Here is a 22,848-nt window from a genome sequence, read left to right as displayed (position 1 = left end):
GGAGGTGTCAGGCTCTCGGAAGCTGTGCTTACTGCTGCAGCGACCCGAGCGCCTGTCCCTGAGTTACCAGTTTGTTCCCGTGGAGGAACAGGCGACAGGTCAGCAGCGGGGGGGTCAGCCCTGCTCTCTGACTTGTGCGTTCATTGACATCTTGTGGCTTTTCTGTTTTAGGAACAGCATTAGAAGAAAGTTTCAAGGAATACGGCCGGAACCGAGAAGCAATGCGACTTTGCCGAGAAGGTGAGTCGATTCAGCCATGAAGAGAAGTGCATGGAGAAGTTTTCCTGCTCGTAAGGAGTTACGAGAGGATATGTGTGGGAAAGAGAAGGGAAACTTCAATCCTGTCACTGTGGATTTGGGACTTGTGGCCTGTCACTCAGCGGTGTCATTAGCATTGTTATTAATATATAATCTCAAAACTACAAGGTAGAGCAGAGGTTACTTGTTGTCTTTACAGTGTTTCTCGTTGGATTATTGGATTTTTTTAAGACTATAAATAGTTCTAAGGAAGCTGTATGACCAGCACTGGTAATACCTTCTCTTGAGCTAAAACATTTTGACTCTTAATGTAATCAATGTCAGTGTTTAAACACTGATACCTTTACTCTGTCATGTCCATGTGTTAATGTTTATTTCTTAGTGTACTCCTAATTGAGAGTGACCTTTCACCTGTGATTAGCAAAAGCCCCTTAACAGCCCAGTTCATCTCAAGAGTAACAATGCTGTTTGAAGTTGTAAGCAGATGATGAATGAAAGCTATAGATTATTGGTAACTTTGTAACAGGGAGTGCAAAAACAACAACAATGATGAGTCTGATTTGTGATGTTCAATTTCTGTTTATTTGTTTTTCCAGTTTAACCATTGTTTTATAGCAGAGAGATGTTCTAAAACTTTATTCATATCTTTGTTGCTAGCTCAGTACTGTTGGACTTTGAGAAGTACGCTGCAGAACAGGCCTTGATGTTTTAAATACTCTATCGATTAGACCCAAGTCATTAGGTTGTTGCTGTTAGAAATGGAAGACTTAGGAGGTGATCTGATTCAACACTTGTGAGCTACAAACAGCAGGTGAAACCTCAAGCAAGGTGGGGAGGCAGTGATGCATTTTGAGGCTGAATCAAATGCCTGTATGTTGTACAAGTCCTAGTGTTGCTAACATTGTAAAAAATCAGTTTCTAGGTCCAGAGTCAGTGGTCACTGACCTGTAAGAAGGATGTAACAGGCAGCTGTGCTGTGGCATTTAGAATCACTTGTGCCATTGTGCTATCTTCTGAGTATCTGTCTAAGTTCTTAGTTTGAAAAATGACTTTATTACTTCATTGCTGAATTCCAATCTAGCAGTAGTGTTGGATATTTATTTTTCTGTATAGCAAATCATCCAAGTGCTAGAACAGCATTTATAACAATAAGCATACACATTACCCTCATAAAGATTTTACTAATAAGGATTTTCAAACATTCTTTCTTATTTCTACCTCTTAAAATGCAAGCATCTACGGTTTCCAGATTTCAAAGATTAGCTGGCAGGGTGAAGAATAATCTTTTTTTCTTTTCCTCTAGAGAGAGGTCATGAAACTGTTTTTGCATAGGCTGACCACTGAGACACAGCTTCTCTGCACTGATGCCAGCCATGCGAGTGATTTGCAGGGTTATGAGTTAAAGGAAGTTCATAAAACACTGTGAGAATTAAAAGTGAAACTTAGTAGCCCTGACAGGCTTCCAGAACTCTGTTTGTTTTGTTTGCTTTATGACATAGGGATGAGACGCTGCTGTGGTGTCTACCTGTAGCTAGTCTGTCGGGAGCAAAATAAAGCCGGAGAAAAAGCTCAATTTGCACTTACAGAGCAGCAAAACATGCCAGCATATGTGTGTGTTGTGTTATTAAATATAACTCTGAGAATACCTTAACTGATTCCTTTTCCCAGGAAGAATGTTGCATTCAAAATTGAGGAACAAACATTAAATAATTGAACTGTCTAAACCATGGATCTTAGCACAGGAAGGTGAACCAAAGGTATACATTCTGTCAAATCAACCTTAACCTCAAGATTTTGTCTTGGTACCACACAGTGTTTTAAATAGAGCCAACAACAGAACTCGTTGTGTAAGAAAGTTATTTCTCTACGGATCAGGAGTTGACTCAGAGGCCCAACTTCACAAAAGGATTTCAAGGTTATTTAGGCTAATTTAACCTTGCATTGCAACTCTTCCAGTTTGCATAGAGGAATTAAATATTCATGGCCTGGAGAGGCAGCGAAGGAGGGAACATGGCTTTACAGCCCACTTCCTAGAAGCAGGTTCAAACCCAAGAACTGCTTTCTTTATTTAGCCATTGTCAGCTTTCAGGTCAGGCTCCCACTCGCCTGTGTACCCACTGGGTTATGGTGTATAGTTGGTTCCTTTCCCACATGTGGTTTATCTGCGTCTTCTAGTGGGAACGGCTTCATCGTGAGCCTGCCTGGTGAGATGTGGATTTCAGGCTGGCAGGAAGGAGAGTGTGACTCCTGAGCAAAGAACGAGTGTTCCCGTTGTTGTAACACTGTATTAAAAAGAGGCTTAACGTTACCAGCTCGTCCTTTTGTTGTGCTTACAGGAAAAGAATAATGCCTGATATTTCCTTAAAGGAATAAAGGACATAACTCTGTAATTCCAGGACAACATTTGCAAGCTGTAGAGAGAGGCAGGATTTCAGATGCATCTTTGTCACTGGCAGTTCCTATTTGCTGATCAGGCAGCTCCTCTCAGCGTGCTCGTGGTTGTGAAGCCTGATGAGTCCTTAATACCTGTCAGTGATGCTAGTTCCATGTAGGGATCAGGAAACTAAAATTAGTTCATAGTCTCATACACTCTTTTTTTTTTCCTGTATCTAACCCTCCTCGATGTAACCAAGCTCACATCGAAGTGAGAACTAGAAATTGAAGTTGAGCTTCCTAAACTCCCTGTGTTTGTCTCCTATACTTCCCTGTTTTCTTTTTCACTGCTTTTATGTGTTTTCTATTCTGCTAATCCATAACATGCAATCATTCCTGCCGGCATCCTCACAGACCTTCACAAAGTGAGAAACTTGCTGGATGCTTTTACTGCTTTTTGAGGCAGTAGCAGTCCACAGTGAGCTTTGATGTAGAAATCAGAGCTGCAGGCACAAGGTATGGGCCCGATGGACTGGGCTTGGTATGGAAAATGCCTAACAGATGGAAATGAGAAGGGGACATCCATCATTGTGGGAAAAATATTACTTTAAAGTACCCTTTAAAATTCACTTTTTACACTGAAATCTTCTTGTGATGAGCAATACTATCGATGTAAGAGCATGTTAAAAGCAATCATTTCAGTTATTTTCATATGCAGTGCACATGACAATCTTTTAGCTCACACAGTCACTTAATTACTTACTGCTTGTGAACCAGCTGCAGGTGTGATTCCCCTGCCACACAGCTTTTGCTGTAATGAAGCAAGTACAGCATGTTGCATTATAATCTGTAAATGCATCCTAAAACAGTGAGGCAGAAAATGTAGGATTCTTCATGCATTTTTCTTTTATTTTGAAATGAAACATTGCTGAAGTGCATCTTCAGACTTATGATACTGGGAGCATGTGCCATCGGATGCAGCCAGTGTGCTCACATATGCCCAGTTCATCTTGGAGATGTAGTAGGTCTCAAAAGGAAGTTGATGTGTCTGTAGTTTTCGTTTGAAAATGATGATTCTTACAAACATTGAAACATTTTGGCAAACAGGTTCCTTCTTCAGGAGATTCTTCCTAAGCTGTGTTGAATTTGGTTTGCTTTTAAAAGTTTTTCTAGCCCATTACTGTTGTGAAGATGATCTCTAAATAGAACTGTGTAAGTATAGAGTTCATTCATGGTAACCTTGACAGGCTTTGACAGGGTGAACTTATGCTTCTTGCAGGATTTGACAACAGGTTCGTTCATTTCACTCTCTGGAAGAGTTTCACTCACTGAGAGGAAACAATGAGATCTAAAGTTGTTTATTGGGGCTGGGGGCTTAACCCTCCCTCACCCCCTGAGAAACTGACTCTCCCCATAGTAAACTTCTAGTTGCTACCAGTTATCTTGTATGTTGTATTAAATAAAACAAAACCAAAAGCAGGAATCACCACTGCCACCAAGACTGGATTGGAGAGACAGAGGAAAAAAACCTATCTACTCTTCACAGAGATTATTGCTACTTGCAGTAATACTTGTTATGTGTGCAACCCTTTTGAAGTGGTTGGGGTGAAAGTCTGTTAGATTCTTATATTGACTCATGAAATAATTTTAAGATATATATATATAAAAGACGAAGAATTTGAAGGAAACTATGACATCTCAGAATGGAAAGTAAGTGTGGAGAAGATTTGGTTAGACGATTTGATTTGGTTAGACAATTTGAAATTGTTTGGGTCTTTGATAGTGTATTTAGGGCATTCTGAAACCATGGGGCGTCTTTACTAGAGCTTAAACATCTCGTTCTTTCAGTTATATGTACAGCCCCTTTGTTTGTGCGTGTTACATCCTTTGAGAGGTGAATCCCTTGGTACTGCCTATTTCAAGCACTTCACTAGTACTGTCACCATAGGTTATAGCTAGCTGGCAACAAAGTATAGGAGGAGAAGAGAGCAGTTTTAACTTAGGTCTTGAGCTCGATCAATCATCATTGATCAAGATTGCTGCATCTTGGCTAAAAAGGTCTTAGCCACCCTTACAGCATCCATACAGGCTGCCAGTAATTTGTTCTCTTTGTGCTTGGTGCTTTTGAGAATCCTGAGGAAGTGTGCGATTGCTTTCTATATGTAGCTGAGCTATTTTGGCTGAGGTGGTCCTCGATGGTTATGTAGGGGATGCAGAGGAGGCAATTACTTCATCATAGGTTGGGGTCAGTTGAGTGATGGTCACTAGTGCATTCGATGGTGCTCAGGAGTATCAAGGATCTGAATCGATCCTTGCTGTGTGGTGATGTAGCATGGAATCAGTCTTAACAGGTTTTAGACTATACTGGTCTTAATGCAAGTGTTGCATTTTCTGTGGGAATGCAGGTTGTCACTTTCTGGTAGGCACCTTCAGAAGACACTCCAGAAGACTTTGTGACTGTAGGAATCCATCAGGATTGCAGGTGGGAGCAAATTCTCTTCAGCATCGTGTCGCCTGATAACAGCTGAACTTTGGCTCTTGGACAGTTCATATGTCCTGGGCATGGGGGAAGAGACTCCATGAACCTCTAGGGCATTCAGTAGAAGCTTTGAGGTTTGATTATATTAGTTGTTGTTAATGGACGTTACCAGAGCTGTGAGCGTATGGAGAGCTGTGCAATGAACCCTTGTTCTTCTTGAACCCTGAGCTGGGCAGGGTTGAGCAGTGAAATCCAGGACCAGGCCAGGAGGACTCAGTAGCAGCATCTTTGTCACCTAGACCCAAGGTCTAGATTTTTCCCAGCAGCAGGTTCAATAAATAATGAAGGTATTGGTGAAACTTTTGTTCTGATACTAAGTTGTAAATACAAGTAAGAGCATCTTATTTCAAATTTGTCATTATTCAGCCTTGGGAAGTGCTCAATTGAGTTGATTTTTTGTTGTGTTAAATCATGTCAAAGATGCTTAGAGGGCTCTATAGTCCTTGACTGCCTGCAAATACACTGTGAGAATTTGTAATAGATTGAAATACATATTTCAAGGTAGCAGTACAAAGTGCCACACATCTCTTTTGACATCCTGCATAGCTGTTCACAGCCTGTAATCAGATAAATCTCTTCATTTCATTGCATTTTAATTGACTATTTACACAAAGTGTTGTAAGGATTTGTGGACTGGTTATCGTAAAACAATTACAAGGAGACTTTAAAAGTGCATTGAACTGTTTAAGAAAATTGGAGACATTTGATGAGATAGCTTAAACCCTGTGCAGTGTGATAGGATTTTGAGCTTATCTGCAGTGACTGGCCCTCATTTTCTTGTTATTTTTTCCCTCAAATCCAAGTTCTGTTTACAATATTTAATTATTTCTGCTGAGATGAGTCACATATTAAAAATAGAATATTGTGATGTTTGACTGCAACCTAGAACCGTGTCATCTTTTATGCTTTAAAGACACTTTGCAGGTTTTTGATATCACCATAGTATTAGTGTGATATTGCAAAACCTTGGGGACTTTCAGTGGAACTGCAGCCAAAAAACTGCCTCAATCTATCTGTAGTATGTGAGGAAGCAGCATATTTTTCTTTCTCATAAGAACCTTTGAGATGGTTGTCTATACACATAGATCGCTGTCAGGAATTCACTGTTACCTAATGCTTCTTAAGAGGTATGTATGATTAGCTGGGTTATCCCTGCATGGAAGAGGTGATGTTTTGATAATTCTTGATGAAATACTGCTTTTTATGTAGTTTCTGTTCTATATTTAACTACAGATGCTCAGTAAGAGAAGAACAATGTGATAAATATGTAGAAATATGACTCCAATATTAGACTTGATAACACTGATATCTAAGTAGAGCAGGAAAGACACAAAGGCTTAGTGAAGGGTACTTTTAAATAAATTGGGTTAAGAGGATGCAGATTACTGTCTCTAAGGTAACTATTTTAAAAGCTATTGCTTCCATTGCAGTGGATATATAAAAGAAAATGCATACAGTTCTTACACTTTCTCTGACTATGCCAGCGTATGGCTGTAACATCCACAGGACAGCTGGGGATATGTGTGATGTCTTAGCACTTACAAAACAGAAAAGATTTCATCTTTCATGAAGCATTACAGTATTTGACTTGTAATGAAGTATTCTAAATAGTCTGTAAGATGCTTTAAAATTGTTTCTTTTCCCTTTTAATGAATAAAATCACCACTGCTGTGGAAGTTGTCCATATGTAAGATACCAAGTTTATTTCCTAGACATTCTTACAGTGTAGGAGATGAACACAGCTTTGTAGAATCACAGAATGGTTTGGATTGGGACACCTTCCACTAGAGCAGGTTGCTCCAAGCCCCTGTGTCCAACCTGGCCTTGAACATTGCCAGGGATGGGGCAGCCACAGCTTCTCTGGGCACCCTGTGCCAGTGGCTCACCACCTTTATGATAAAGAATTTCTTGTAATATCTAATGTAAATCTATGTTTTTTCAGTTTAAAGCCATTCCCCCTTGTCCTATCCCTACAGACCCTTGTCCAAAGCCCCTTTCCAAGGGTTTCTTGTAGCCCCGTCTGGCACTGGAAGCTGCTCCAAGATCTCCCTGGAGCCTTCTCTACTCCAGGCTGAACAAGCCCAGCTCTCTCAGCCTGTCTCAGTAGCAGAGGTGCTCCAGCCCTCGGAGCATCTTCACGGCCTCCTCTGGATTCGTTCTAACAGTGTGCTTGAAGTGTAAGTTTTTAGCATCAAGTGTTAAAATCTGGCAAAGGGAATTCAAAATGTATTGGAGCAGAGTAGCATGACTGTAAAAGCAGTTGTCATGGAAGGCAATGAATGTATTGTAGTCACTGTTCCCCTTGCTAGAAGGCTTTGCATAGTCAAAGGTTCTCCCTGGTTGTGCAGGCTGCGTACAGCTGTGAGCCAGGTCTGGTGGTGCAGTGGCTGTCAGACTGATTCTCGTGGTAAGTCATATACTTATGGTAACCCCAGATACTACAGGGATGACTTCATCAAAGTAAACTGCACTCACAGCTGCTCCCACATCACTTGGAGCCATGATCGCTAGCTTTGGAAATGGTCATCATGATGGTAAATATACTAGGTTATTGGCTCAAGTAGATGAGAAATACGCAAGTGCTCAGTTACTTGTGTGTAAACGCTGCTTGTCAGCCCTTGTGGAATAAGATCTTTTGTGGGAACCTGCTTTCCCATGAGAAGGATCATTTATTTACAGTCTCACCCTGCCCTGATTTTGGCTTTCGATAGCTTCAGTGTAGTCCACATACAAACTTCATTGATAATAAAAGGTGAAAGGGAGGATTGGTTATGCCTCCCTTCTCTTCTGGTGGGGGGTTATAACGGCCAGAAAGCTTCATCAGTGTTCATGACCTGCTGTTCTGTGGCTAAGCAGGACTTGCATCTTTCATTAACTGTCTGTAGTGTAATAGAAAATGCAATGTTCTCAACTAGCACTGAAAACATGTATACACAAAGCAGCTGAAAGGCTAAAATCAATAGGGAGCAGCTTTGGGGTTGTAAGTCTGTGATGTTCTGTGCGCTTTTGTTCTGACATCTAGAGCTCTTTTTATTTGCAAGAAAGTTTGTTGGACAGTTTCATGCTGATAAAGTTGCCTGAAAGTCCTATAGCAGCTTGCATTAAAATGAAGTGTTGAAGCTTTAATGAGTTAAATTTGAAAAGCAAATAATATGCTGCCTACACAGTAACATTTGTTTTCCTTTAACATCAAATTCAGTTGTATTTTGCTCTTCATAAATGCAGTTTTCTGTCTACAGTCTTTTTAATCGACTGCATAAATGTGGTAGTAGATGTTAGTGGAAAAATTGGGGTCCTGAGAGTTTATTAAGTGTTGTCTGGGGATGTGAGGTCTTGTTGAGCCACTGAGGTCTTGCTTCTGACTGGAAGGAGGATGCAGGACCAGGATATGGGGCTTGGCAGGTGAGACTTTGCATGTGCAACAGCCATATTCACTGCAACCTGTGATCAGACAACCTGCAAAGTACTTCTCTATGCAAACATTTTAATTGTCAGTCCCTAGATGTTGTAGCCGTTGCTTTGTCAAGATGTATACAGCCTAAATGACATCCTCTGGCTATTGTTTCAGGCTAAAATACAGAAGAAAACCTGTATCAGTTTACACCTCGGGTGTGCTTCTGCAATCTTCTTCTTTTTTCTCTCAATAACGTGGGATTAAGCAGCTCTCCATCTCTGCTGAGTGAAACATTTGTGAAACAGTGGTTGCATTCTAACTGTCAAGCTGTTTCCAAAACAAGGTGATGGTTGCTTAAGGAAGGTACTGAATTTTCCAGCACGTATTAGGTCTGGTAATCCTTGAATCTGTTGGCCCGTGTTTGATGATGAATTGTTTCAGAGTGAATCTGATCCAGTTTTTACTTGGCTGCATACGTGATTATAGAGCATAGTACATCTTGTATCTTGGTGATCACTCTTAGAGATGTATCAGTGGATAACTGCAGTGTAAATCAGGATCAGTTATGAGTAGTGTATTGTGAAAACTAGACAGTGAGTAAGAAGTAGTTTATTTAACATACTGATTAGTATGTTTTAATGATTTGTTCATTTGCAGTAATTAGCTATGTCAGAAAGCCAGGTAATAGAAATCAAAAGGTTTTATGACTGCATTTCCTGAGGTGGTTCCCAATAACTTTGTGAACTGGACAAAGTACCTTTTGAATGTGGGTTACTCTGCTGAGGAAGAGTTACGGTGCCATTTATTTTTATCTCTTATTGTAAGGCTGTTGCAAATGATACCAAAAGGAGAAAGAGGCATCATCTATACAGTGTAAGTGTGAGCCATCCAAATACCCTTCTTACCCCTTCAGAACAAATCTATAGTAGTGGGGAATATCCAGAGGCCTGACTCTGCAGAGATTTGGGTTAACTGGCTGTGGTTTTGATGGCTATATCAAAGGAATGGAAAATGTTCCCAATAGTCAGCCAGTGAGGATGTTGGGTTATTGAGACAACCATGGGAATAATTTGGAAAGCAGCTTTCAAAATAATAAATTTTCCTAGGAATTTTCCCACTTTTCCCAGGAAATATTAAAATTGTCAGTTTCATTCCTGTTCAATTAGTATGATTCTATAAATTTATCAGAGAGGTTTAACTGAACTTTGATAAGTAGAAGGCTTTGCTGGGCTTTGGTTTGTAAGGGATATAGTCTTGGGTTTAGGATGTTGTCTTCAGATAATTTGTTTTTTGAAACATAGAATCTGTGTTTGAATGTGTCTGTTCTGCTCTGCTAAGAGAGGTGGCAGTTGTCCTGCTCTTGTTGAGACTAAATGGATGTATTTGAGAGGAAAGGCTTAAATGAATTTCCTGGTGGGCAGCATTTACTTCATAAAAGTACTTAAAATTGAATTTTGAAAGCAATTTTGGTTTTTGTTTCTATGTAAGGTGTGTTACCCAAAGCCTCTGCCTGGAAATCATGCTTGTTCAGGAGCTGCTGTTCCATGTTGTAATTCGGAATTTACAGAGGCGAAGTTCTGAGCCAAATTCAATAGAACTGTGTTGCCTACCAAAGCTGGTGCAATATGTGCTTATTGAATAGACTGCAAATTTTTGTCCTCAATAACTGTTTCTTTCATGGCCAAGTCATTGAAGGAAGACTTCTACTATCAGTTGTGTTATGAGACTCTGGGGAAAATATCAATGTTTGAACTACACATGATACGGTTTGATTATGTTTTGTATCTAGGCTGGGGCAGAGCCCTCTCCTTATCTGTTGTTCCTTCTCTTGAGCCTGCTTTAATAGCCATGACTTGGTTTGCTTTGCCTGGCTATTTCAAAACCCCTTTTTCCAAGGAGTGTTTGGAAAGTCCAAAACACTTCAGCCTCTCTTTGGGAAATTTCCTTTTGGTCCTGCCTGACTATCAGCTTGTGCCCTGAAACGCAGGGGTATAGACCACCATATCATTTGCTGGAATAGAACTTGGAAGACTCTTCTGTTGTTTTTGTGCCTCAATTTAATCATCCAAAGTGTTAGCTCAATAGCCTTGGAGATAAGAAAGCTATTCTTATCCTTGGAGCAGGTAAAGCACAGGAGTAAAATCTTTAGTGTGCTTGTCAATGTGTCTTGCCTGAGGCTTGTTTACAGCTGCTTGGGATGAAAAAGGGGTTCTCTGTGCAACACTGCAATTCTCTGTCGTCCTGCTGACACCGTTGACAGTCATCGTGGATAACCACAACGATGTGAAGGGAAGCCCCTGTCCTGGGAAAGGACCAAAGCCACAGTCTGGATAGATGGATGTTCTTCATTGTGAAATGGGAAGGATGATGGTAAGGTGCAGCATCAGCAGGTTTGTTTGTAATTTAATCACACTAAGAGTTTTCCTGCACTCTGTGAGCACTGGTGCGAGATCCAGGCTTCTCAGGAAGCCCCGTGTTGTTTTGTCATCGCAGTGACTCAGAGTGGTGTCACCAACTGACGGGACCATTTGGGGTGTACCCACTGTTACGGTGGCCCTGTGATACCCTTTCTTGGACTCCTTTGGCATCTTTCCCCAAGTGCTCTGCACTGTTGCTGGAAGCAAAAGCTTTTGGGCAATTTCCAAACACGAAGCAGTGCATTGTGGGCTAGCACTGGGAAGACTGGCTCAACAAGTTTGGCAGCTGAGGCTTTGGCTTCCTGCCTACCCTGGATAGGCACCAGTAGAGATGTGCTGTAGTTTCCAAGCAGGTTTGAGCTGAAGACCTCAGCCTAGGTCCTGAAATCCATGAGCGTGCAACTGCTGTCTGGCCTCCATTGTAAACCACTGTCTTGTCATCCTAGACGTGTTTGCAGTAGTTATCTTTTGTCTGCTTGAGGAAGATGATTGCGTTGGTTGTTGTCAGCATGCTGGAGGGTGGTGAAAAGTTTGTTACAATATCAAAGGATCCTGTTTACCTTTCAATTTTCTGTTACCTGTTTAACCTTACTTACCCTTGTCATCCTGAGTCACCTACGGGTGGTGAACTAGTGCTCTGAAATGTGCATTTCCATGCCTTTTCTTAAATACCAACTTCAGATATCCCTTGCTGTGCCTCTTGCTTAACACTGACTCCATGTCTTCTATAACACCTCTTCTACAGGACTCTGCTAACAGGCCTAGGCTTGTAACATGCTGCATCAGGACCACTGTTTGAGGTTTGTAGGGTTCTTGGCAGGGTTCAGGATACCTCTTGCTCATTGCATGGTTATACTCTGAATATATCTAACCTTCTTGCATCTGCATAAGGATGACTTTATCTTGCTGCCTGTATAATCAGGTTTATTGGGTTTATGTCCTTTTTGACATGAGATGACTAAAAAGTAAAATTTGTGCCCAATTCAGTACTTATTTCCAAGGGCAGAGCATTTTTCTTCTGAGCTGGCCCCCAAAAGAGAGGGAAGTTCTTTTGTCACATCCCTCTGTGCATTTAAGTCCATTTGTACATATCCATATACCTTTTTCCCAAGGGTGACAAGAGAGAACTAGTCTTAGAAGTTTCAGTCAGAAACATGAGTTAGATGAAACCAACTAAACCAGTACATTAAGGAGTATGAGCAAATCTTCTCTCCTTTGCTTTTGTTTTGTTTTGCTGATGGTATTACCTTCTGTATGTATCAGAAATGAGCTGGTGTTCTGGTTATGTTGTGGAGGCCTACAGCATGAAAGAACAGGAAAATAAAAGCATGTCAGCCCTTTCAGGTCTTGTGCAGGTATGACGTGTTCTAAGTGATCATCTCTTTTGAATACATCTGCATTTAAAGATACTAAAGGTTGCAGTCCTTCCCAGTCTGTTTCCGTTGAAGAGTGGAATGGGTGATTTCGGTAGCAGAGAACTAGAGCCAGATATGGAAGAATAATACCTGGTGCAGATTTGTTCATCCTCTGTTTTCAGAGTCTCTTTCATTCTGCATCAGGTATCATGTATTTTATGTGTAATGTTTGAAGATAGAATTCGGGAAAGTTTTGTGAAGTCAGGCTCCTAAAACAAGGTGAATCAGTCTTAAGGGCCAAGAGACACATCTTGAAATAAGGATAGTGATGGGCTTATTCTAAAGGTGAGATGAAGTGCAAAGGCAAACTCTAAATTAGATCTTTAGAAGAATTTGAAATTCCATAACGATAAAACAGATTTCACTTCCATAAAGAGTTTTTAAGCTGCACTAAGTTTTTGTTGTATCTCAAACAGCCAGTGGTGGAATTACTGACCTTTTACTGTGAAGAGGTAGCCTGATTTTCTTCAGTGTTTATCTATTTAGTTAATACAAGTGTGTCAGAAAACACCTTGCACTGGTTTAAAGCCCGACAGTTCTGATGAGATAAATCCCCTCTTGGAAGGGAAGCTCTGATGACTGTTGCTGTGTATGTGCTGGAATATATCAATTGTGAGAAGTGAAGGACTTAATTGCTTACTGGTTCCTCAGCTGCATAGTTGAAATAGAGATACTTGTTTGTCTAAAGGTAAGCAGTAGCCAGGTTTAAAATACTTTGTGTCACTACATGTCTCTTCAAATACGTAAGTGAGTTAGCTCTTACTACAGCAACAAAAACATTGTTTTATTCTCCACTTTATCTTTTAATGCTATTAAACATCACATTACCATTGGGGTTTTATTCATTATAGTACATTCAGATGCTTGTTGCTGTGCAACTTGCATTTTATTATCTTTTAATTGTATCAAATCAACTGCTAGTAAACCTGTAAAGCAGAGGAAGTAAATTTTAATGCAAAAACTAATAGTGGCTTCCAAATTGAGGGGTGTGTGGAAATGTAAGTTGGTATGTGAGAATTGACAGGCGTCAGTTTCCTTAGAGCTATAATAGACATGATTGAAACAGTCTTTATTTTTGAGGTGGATGTTCCAGTGCATGGAGAATGGGAGTGGCAGGGGTGGGGTGGGTTTAGGTAGTTGGGTTGCCTAGTAAAATACTGAAATAGAAATCAGTTGACAGGTCATGTATAATTTTGCTTACGTCTTTTGGGATTCTTGCATATGATGGTTTGCTCCCTCAGGTATCAGGTGAACAATGTCAAATGGTACAAGATGAGCACTACATGTGTCCTATGGTGGTTTCTTATTACTAAATTTTGTTGCTTTCTCCTATCAGGAGCACACTGTATTCCTCCAGTTCTCAATAAGGAAATGTGTAAATCTGTAGGTGAATGAAACTTCCCCAGTTTTACTGGGTGCCGAGGTGCAGCCAGCACCGTTGCTGTGATTTGGACAGTTACATGGGGAAAGATGGCAAAACCCACGCATGCCAAATTGATTTCCTCAGAAGTATGTAGGTAGGAGATGGGAGAGGATGAGGAGCTTTGCAACATGATTTGCAGTCATGATGTATCAAAATACTTGTGCTGCAGTGAGCAGTTTTATGTAAACTGTGAGTTTAGGTTTAAATAAAACAAACTTCCTTTTCCCTACTACAAAAGTATGGCTGCTGCAACATACACAGAGTGCTGTTTGTGAAAGAGAAAAACCAAACGTGTTGATGTTAAAACAGTTCATAACAGTAGCATGCTTCAGGGTATATGCCTTAAGATACAGTTTAGGCTATTCTGTGGATGATTTATTTAATTGAGGCTGTGTGATTAGTTGTTTATCCAGAACTTCCCCCTCCCATAATAGACCCTGTCTTTCTGTGTAATAACTGGAGTGTTTCTGTGTGCACTTTCATATTAAATTAGCCCAGATTTTAACTTTACTGTGTTAACTCCCAAGTTTATTTTCTGAATTCTATTTCATTTTTATGTCAGAACTGCAAAATTAAACTGAACTTTGAGTGTTCCTTGAGCTGTTTTGGGATTGGATAGATAACAAATAGTTTTGTTTGGGATTCTTTTTGACACAAAGCCATAAATAATAACTTGTTGGCTTCCCTGAAATACAGCAACGGCATGATGAGCTCATGGCACCTAAAAATAACGTGTGACTTTGAATGAAGATTTTGAACACAACGAATTGGAAGTTCAGCATTTACATAATATTATACAAATTGGCTGGAGAAATTTAAAATATCTTCATCTCTGAAAACCCATTAATGAGTAAATGGGAATAGTTTTTGCAGCTGACTGATTTCATTCAAATTGCTGATGAAAACCTGATGTAACAGAATACAATGTGTGGGGGGAAGACTTAATCTGCTGAAAAGCTTTAAATACGCTATTTGTTTCATTGAGAAATGTATTAATCAGTCTTTCTGCAGACAATCGTCTATAAACTTGCTCACTGAAATTTTGTATTATTCTGTGTAATAAACTTAGGAAAACCATTTAATCGTTTTGAATGTACAATTTGACACAGGTTTTGTGTTAGAATTTCCAACAGACTAATTGTGGGTAGATGAATTCGTATACAAAGAATTTGACTAAATACTTCGATGTCTGCTTTAATACGTTGTTTTATATATAATTACATGAACATTCAAATCTTGGGAGCCTAAAATTAGAACTCCCAGCTGCATGCTAGGCTGCAGGTGCACGTGTGCATGACACACTTCTCTTTGGTTATCTGCTGCTCAGTTTTCATCAGTAGGCATGATACAGAGATTTCCCAGGACTGCTGCATTTTAGAGAACAGGAGATGTAGTGACTGTCAGTGTTGCATTCTACATCCTCACAGAGAGAGGAAGGAAAGGCTGAGGGAGAACTGCAGTGATAGTGTTCTTGTAGCTTGCAGAAGGATTGGTGTTTGTATTTACAGCCTGGGTATGCGCACAGGAGTGTTACTGCCTGCAGCATGTGGCAAACCTTTTTGCTGGAGGTGAAGCTGGAAGAGGTGGTGCAGGGGATGGGATTTTGGAAATGCAGCGTGGGTGAACCCATGGAAAACTTGAGCTGGAAGAGGTGGGTCCTCCTTCACCCTTTCAGGTTTCACTGGGCAAGATTCTGCTTGAATTTGGGAAGCAAAGTCAAAACTATAGAACCATAGCTTTGGAAAACTAGGCAGTTTTGAGCTTTGAAAGGAAAGTGGACAGGGGGGACTCCACTTTTAGAGATAGAGTGTTCTAACAATAGTAAAGATTTACAACAATGATCAAATCTAGTAATGCTGCTTCTGCGCCTGGTTAAACTAGACTGTGGGGTTTTTTGTTCTTGAAGTGAAAGTAACTTCTCTGAGCTAAAACTTTGAGGTTTGGGTATTCTTAGGACTTCAATAAAATGCTGTGTAATTGCTGTATTTGCCCAAGTGGAAAATGTAGTAAAACCATTTAATCAAGTCTTCAGCTGTTCCATCCTTCACCCGATCAATCAGCAACTGCACGGTGAAACAAAGTTCATGCACTTGTGCTGGGAACCCAAGGAGAGCTGTGCCTTTCAAATGCCTCCTCACATAGCTGGGCTTTCAAAGCTGAATGTGCAGAAAAGCAAGTTACTTAATGTACAGAGGGGAGCTGGCAAGGAATGGAAAAAAATAAGTAACCTTGCAGAAAATAGTTCAGCAATGCTTCCCTCTGAGCCTAAAAGAAACAGCAGCTCGGGTATGGGAATGTCCCTTTGTTTTGCTTTATTTTGTATTAAAAGGTTCTTTTGTATCTAAGGCAACATGAGCACAAACCTTGTGGGACACATTTTTAAGGAGAATGTTTCTGTGTGTAAATTTAATCATCTCATATTGGGTTTGTTCAACTATGCATATGTTCTTTGCAGGCACAAATTTGTTATGCCTGCACATATGGTTCATAAAATACTTGGGTTCTATTAATACATAAGTGTTCCGTACTTGAGATTTGGCAGAAAACTCTTAGGTATGTATATTTTACTAGAATCTCTTGTTTTGGTTTAAAACTTGTGTAAACCAGAGCACTCTGAATATTCACTTTGAGTTAGTATTAGTTGTATTTATTTTGTTCACACTATCTGTTTAGGAATGTTATTTTTCTTATTGCCATCTTGCATAGTACACAGCAAAAGAATTGCCAGTAGTTTAATTTCATTTCAACACTGATAAGTACACAAAACCACACGTATGTTCATGAATGATAACACTTGAGTGTTTCTGGAAAACAGTTTGGGAAAATAATGTGTAGAAAATAGTATTTTCAGTTGCAGGAAGTGAAGTGTTTGTGGATGAAAGGTAAGTTTTGAGGTGCTAACTTAGATCTCTTATTTTAACTGATTAAAAAGTGACTATTTAATTTAAAATTGATGGGAGCTTTACTTAAGATAACGGAGTTAGTTATGATACCTTGTACTGCTCTTAAAGCAGTGTACTTTGCTTAAAGCTTGACCTGAGATCCTCCCTGCACTTAAGATTACTCTCTACTGACAACAAACATCAGCAGTAGGTCCAGCAGGACTCACACCCAGTGTACAGATTTCTTGGGCAGAACTTTAGCTATTTGGGCTGGCTCTAAGCAGTTGGTCTGATTGTAACTGAGCTCAGCTTTCTGTCTGCAACCTGCCTGGGTTTGGTAGGGGCTATTTCCTATGCTTCATTCTCCCTTCTCATGCCATGCCTCCGAATTGCAAGCTCTTAAATACGGTAATTCTGCCGGTTTTGGGGCGGTTTTGTCTGTTTTTTGCACAAACAGCACTAGAAGGTATCTTAACTAACTGTTATCCCATAATTTGCCTGTAACACTTGTCCCAGGTACTGTCAGATCCTGTTAAAGTAATAAAAGTGATAAACATATTTCTATTCTTTTACAGTATATGGTTGTGAAGAACATGAATGTCATTTTCCTTATTACATGCTCAATAAATACTGCAGTTAAGATACCTCAGAACTGCTTATGGCACAGGCTTGTTCTAGTCTTGGTAAAGAGTACAGCAATCTATCATCTAAAGTTACCTTTTTAAAACCACTGTAACTAAGTTACATTTGAAAGGAGAAGTGAACTCTGGAGGTCACAATGTTCAGAGGTTTCATATTATGGAGGTGAATGAAGTTGATTTTCTTTATGCTTTAGTAGAGTTAACGTAACTAGCAGCTCCTATAACAGTATTTGTATGTTGATATCACAGAAATACTGCATTTATGGAGAAATAAATGGAAATTTTGAGGTCTTGGTTTAAATTTTTAGTTTGACCTTGAGAAACATTCCCAGATGGAGAGAGTTAAATGAGCCCTGCTTTGAAAGAGGAACATATGAATCACGGTTGCTAGGCTCTTCCTTGAGAGGCACAGGCTTTACATTTACAGTGAAGTATTTCAAAAAGTAATCTTTAGACTCGGAGGAACAGTGCATGTGAAATGACACTGGCAAAATACTATAAACTTCATTAGACTTTTAAATAGAGAATTTGCATGTCATTAAATGAAATAGGTATAAAGTATTAGGCGTTAGAATATCAACCACAAGACTTGGAAACTTTCGTAAGTGGTTGATAGGGGAACAGAAAAATCAGGCATCCATCTCCTACTCTTGGTAAGTGCTTCTTATGTAAGTTCTGTTAAACTATTCTCTACCATTTGCATGGTCTCATTTGTCATTCTCACAGCAGGGCCACATAGGTGTTTGCCCTCTTCAGACACACACTGAAATAAGATTTCCCTTAGACCTGCTCTTGCTCTGCTCAACTAAAATGATAGTGAAGCACGTTGAACACATGGGATGTGTTCTGCCTAAAGCTTAGGCTCCTGAGTTGAGAAGTGTGGATTCAGGTCTCTTCCAGTTGTCTTAACTGATCTTGGTTGAGTCACACTCCTTACAGCTTCAGACCCATTGTTAAAACTAATGTTCAGGTGAAGTACTGGTACAACTTTTTGCCCACTGATATCTGTACTGTGGCCCTTAGGGGCTGGTCTTGTGCGTTCATGTAGCACTCAGCATCGTCAGGTTCCGATGTTATTTGGGCCCTATGGGTTTCTCTAACAAAAGGATTTGATTGTATCTATTTTAAAGAGATGATAATAGAAAATCCATAGTTTATATTACCTCATATGAGAAAAGAAAAGGAATTGCATTTAGGACTCTAACCATTACTGCTTCCTCACTGGTTATGTTTAGATGTTGCTCTGTATCAGTATCTGTATCACTATAGTAGGAGGGAACTGTGGGGGTGGAAGATCTTTTACATTGATGCGTGTGATCTGGCTGGGAGTCTTGTGTGTGACTTTCTTTGAAATCACAGTTGAGATTTTGGGTGTGCAGCAGATCCTTTTCTGTGTCAAGTGGTTTTACTCTTGGAATGGTTCTTCATGACTTTGTGTATTTCCTAGTGTTTTGGCATTACTTTTCTGTCACTCAGAGCTTTGACTTTTAAAACCCCGCAGATGTGCTTCAGAGTGTAAAGGACACTTGTGAATCACTCATTTCTTGGGATCCCCAAACTGAAATAGGAAAACATTTTTGTTTACATCAATTTCTGCCAATTTGTTTCACTTGTTGTTTAAAATTGCAGCTCTTTATTGCCAGCAAATATTCATAGAAGGGTACTTAGAGAGCGAGTGGGATGTCTCAGACTAGTGTCAAGGAGTGCTTTATCTTCCAAGAGACACAGAAGTAGGCAATCCTCTTCTCATGTTAACAGTTCCCCCCCGCGTGCTGTACAAGCTGGTGTAAAGTCTGTGAACCCAATGTTGTCTGAAAGGTACGATTATGGGAATAGGTAATAGAGTGTGGGTTTACCGTTCATTAGACATCATACAGTAGTAGCCTCTGTGTGCTATTAACAGTGCGAATAGCAGGCAGTGGGCTGTTATTGTCCCATTCATCATGGCCTATGAGTAGTCAGATGGAAGTATTTGATTGCCATGTGGAAACTGTTTTACACAGGCATTCTCAGAAAGCTTCTGCATGAAATACTAGCATTTAAGTTTATACTTTTTTTTTTTTTTACCTGTCTTAATATTACATCACAGAAAATAGATACTGAAAAGTAGAAGTTTATTATTCCTATCTGATTTTTTTTCCACCAGCATATATTTAGTAGTTATGCCTAGTGTGTGTTAAGTTAGGTCTACCTGAGGTCTTCATACTTCTGTTAATAAATATCATATAAATAAATAACCAAGAGTCACTACTTAATGAAGTGCAAATCAGGGTTATTTATTCAATGTAAGCTCAGCTGCAAAAAGGTGCACGCGACTTGGAGAAGTGTAGCTCTGATCTGTCACAGCCATGTCAGACGTTCATGGTGATTGTATTTGCATCCAGCTGCAAAATCCAGTTGCAGCTGTTAGTGCAGGAATCATGCTTAATTTTCATGTTGAACTAATAAGGGGTTTGGAAAACCAGGGATAGGCCTTATTTATTAAAGAAAAGTAAATTATTGTGATGAAGACTCTTCTTACAAAGGGAGCCCTTCATTCTGGAAGCTGTTCTGTGGGAATACATTCTTTTGTCTGCAGGGAACAAAGTGTCCGTGGGGCTCTGCGGGGCTGGCGGTGTCATTCTGCCAGCAGCTACCTTGCATTAGGGCACATTCCTTCTTCAAATGCAGCCTGCTCAATTTATGTCATAATTGGTGTTCCATTAATGAGCAAAAACATGGATGTTGTTGAAAGTACACATAGGTGAATTAGTAGCTGTAAAACAAAGCGCTGATGTTGGTTCTAGCATTGAGGTAAATAAGTTTAACTGAATTTCTAAGTTACTGTTAATGATAAATCTATGACTTGAGGGGTTTTTAGAGGAAAATTAAGTTTTCTTATATCAGTTTTAAACCTTTAAATAGTGCTGTAGATCCCTTAGCCATGAGGTTGGCAATTTACACTGTTATGTTTGCAGTTTCCTATCTTCTGGTGATTCAATATCATTTTTAGTTCTGTAAATGTAATATACCTTTAAGTTGTGTAGTAAATGCTGTATTTAATGCTCCAGTAGTCTCTGAATGCAGTTTGAACTGTTAAACTGTATTCTTAAGAAACTATATTTTTAAAAACAAAATGGTAGAAAGTAATTTTATTAGGAAAAGTCTGCAAGTATGTGTGTTATCTCCAAAATCCACACATGCTCTGACATACTGTTATCTCTATTTCTCTCTGTTCCATAGCTGTTACACAGATCTCTGGCAGCAGATGGCTGGACTATAATGCACTCTTAAACAAATAAAACCATTAGGCATGTAATAGTGCCTGGTAAATGACTGTGTGTTTTAAAATGGTTTAAAAAAAAATTAAATAGAAAATAAAATTCATTTTTTTTGAGTTCATTTAATGAAACTGGAATAAAATCCAAACCCCTTTCAGAATACATAAAACATCCTGTCTGATGTTGTGGTTGTCATTTAAAGTCAGTCTTTTTTTTTATTACATTCTTGCATCTGGTATAAGATAATCAGTCCTAAATCAGTTTCCTAATAGATGTTTTCTCCAAGTAATCACTCATTTTACATTTATCATTGTAGGAAGATTTTTGCCTTTGTCATTCTCCAGCACTAAATTATCTCTTGCATTATATGCTCTTTTTTTTCCTCATTTTCAAATTTGATACAAATGTATTACAATTATGATTCAACACTAGTGTCATGGCTCTGTAATTAAACTGTTTCTCAATAATTGTCAGCAGCTGAGAGATGCCATTTTGTCTTTTTGTTTTTAGATATGCCAATATTTGGTCTTTGCCCGGCTCATGATGATTTCTATTTGGTGATGTGTAACCACTGTAATCAGGTCGTAAAACCACAGGCATTTCAATCACATTATGGTAAGTGCTTAACTATTTTTAATAATTAAGGGTGAGGTTAAATCAGGATTAAGCCTGGCAATTTTTTTTATTTTTGATGGTACATAGATCATTACATTCTAAATAATGTCAAAGAACATAACCTGTGTTTAAGCATTTTATATACATTGTAATGCAGTTACATAAAGATCTTGTTCCTTTGGATTTTTTCAATGCTTTCTTGAAATGCTGCAGCCATACAGTTCAGATTTGAAATGACATGTGTGTAGTGTGTTCCACAGACAGTACACGTAGTGTGCTTTGTGTGTGTCATTTCTCCTCATGTACTCACACAGATGATTTTCACACAGGTTCTGTTACAGTGTGAACTGTGAATTTGAGCTAAAAGCTAAACTTACAGATTTTGTTGTGAAACACCCTATGGCCAGTAAGCTTGCTTATTTATTTTCAGAAGTATCAATTTGTATTTGTTTTACTGGTCCGATGGTTTTGTATATAAACTACGCTAGGAAGCTCTTATTGTGTTGGTTGGTGTTTGCCAGTGTTTATAGAGGACTGAGAAAATGTGAAGTGCTGCACAAGTTCAAGTGCGCTTTTACTTCCTACAAGCCCCACTGGGGGAGGCTGGCAGTTCTTTTCCACACTTCAGGCTGGAAATTAACCTTCAACAATTTCATGCCAGTGTTTTGATAGGAGGGTTTTGGTATTCAGCCTTTTGTTTCTTGAGAAATTCAGAGGATGTTTTCTGTCCCAGTACTAATAAAATAGATGGACAGAGCATCTTCTGAATTACTCCTTCCTTACTCTGTGTGTATGTGTTTGTACACGTTCCTTTTTTTCTAAGTCTGCTGATGGTGTTTAAAAGGGTAGGAGATGCTGGATACAACTTTTCTTGCATCTTAAATAATCCAGCCCTTTGGCAAGAAAAGAGATACTTGTTCCTACTGCTTCCTAGGGACTGGGAAGGGGTCTTCCTATGCTGTGCAGAGGGTGAACTTCTTATCCTTTCCACCTGTCACTTGTTTGAGTTTGTGGTGTTATGCCTTATGGATTATATCCCTACCCTTGCTGCTGAATTCTGCAGTTGTGTCGCACAGAGTGACGCAGAGAAGAATCTGAATAGGTTTTGTGATGTAATTCTTACTAGTTTGCATGTTATTCTGTGAATGCAATACTAATAAAACTTTTTATAAACCCTATAGTTTTGTGGATGTAGGTCTCCAGAGCTGTAGGGAGCCACAAGAAGTAAAGGCCATCAGATTTTCTTACTCTGGTTGCTCTAAGCCTTTGTATCAGCCAAAAGCAAGTCCACCCCTTGCCAGTGTTGATTCCTCACCTGTCACTGAATATCAGTTTGGGATGTCTAGTAAATCCTTCTAAAATACCAAATTAAATTGATTCTGACAGTTAAAAATAAATGTATGGGGGAGGACTGGATAGTACCCAGTTCTGAGTGCTGGCATATTGCATCTTCCATCTTGAGGTCGCTAATGTGGAAAATGGCTTAGGTTGGTGATGGTGGAGAGCTGTGAGTATCTGTAGACACTTTGGGTTGTCTTTCTGAAATGAGCAGGTGATTCCCAAATACTGCCTGACAGACAGGTATCCGTACTGTAAGAACCAGTGTTGTAGCTGCTGGCATGACAGCCTTA

The 22,848-nt window shown here is 39.5% G+C and overlaps 1 protein-coding gene across 1 annotated transcript in view; it reads left to right on the top strand.

The window, feature by feature from the left end:
• Positions 1-176: 176 nt before the first annotated feature.
• The window catches only part of ATXN7 (ataxin 7), a 57,263-nt gene continuing 34,591 nt past the window's right edge, over positions 177-22,848 (top strand). The window contains exons 1-2 of the mRNA XM_010010711.1: positions 177-240; positions 21,113-21,217. Of these exons, the coding sequence (XP_010009013.1) occupies positions 222-240; positions 21,113-21,217 (124 nt within the window). The 5' untranslated portion in view covers positions 177-221. The remainder of the gene's footprint in view (positions 241-21,112; positions 21,218-22,848) is intronic.

The sequence above is a fragment of the Nestor notabilis genome, unplaced genomic scaffold (assembly GCF_000696875.1).
Source record: "Nestor notabilis isolate BGI_N333 unplaced genomic scaffold, ASM69687v1 scaffold8083, whole genome shotgun sequence".
Lineage (NCBI taxonomy): Eukaryota > Metazoa > Chordata > Aves > Psittaciformes > Psittacidae > Nestor > Nestor notabilis.
This window is presented reverse-complemented; position numbering and strand designations above follow the sequence as displayed.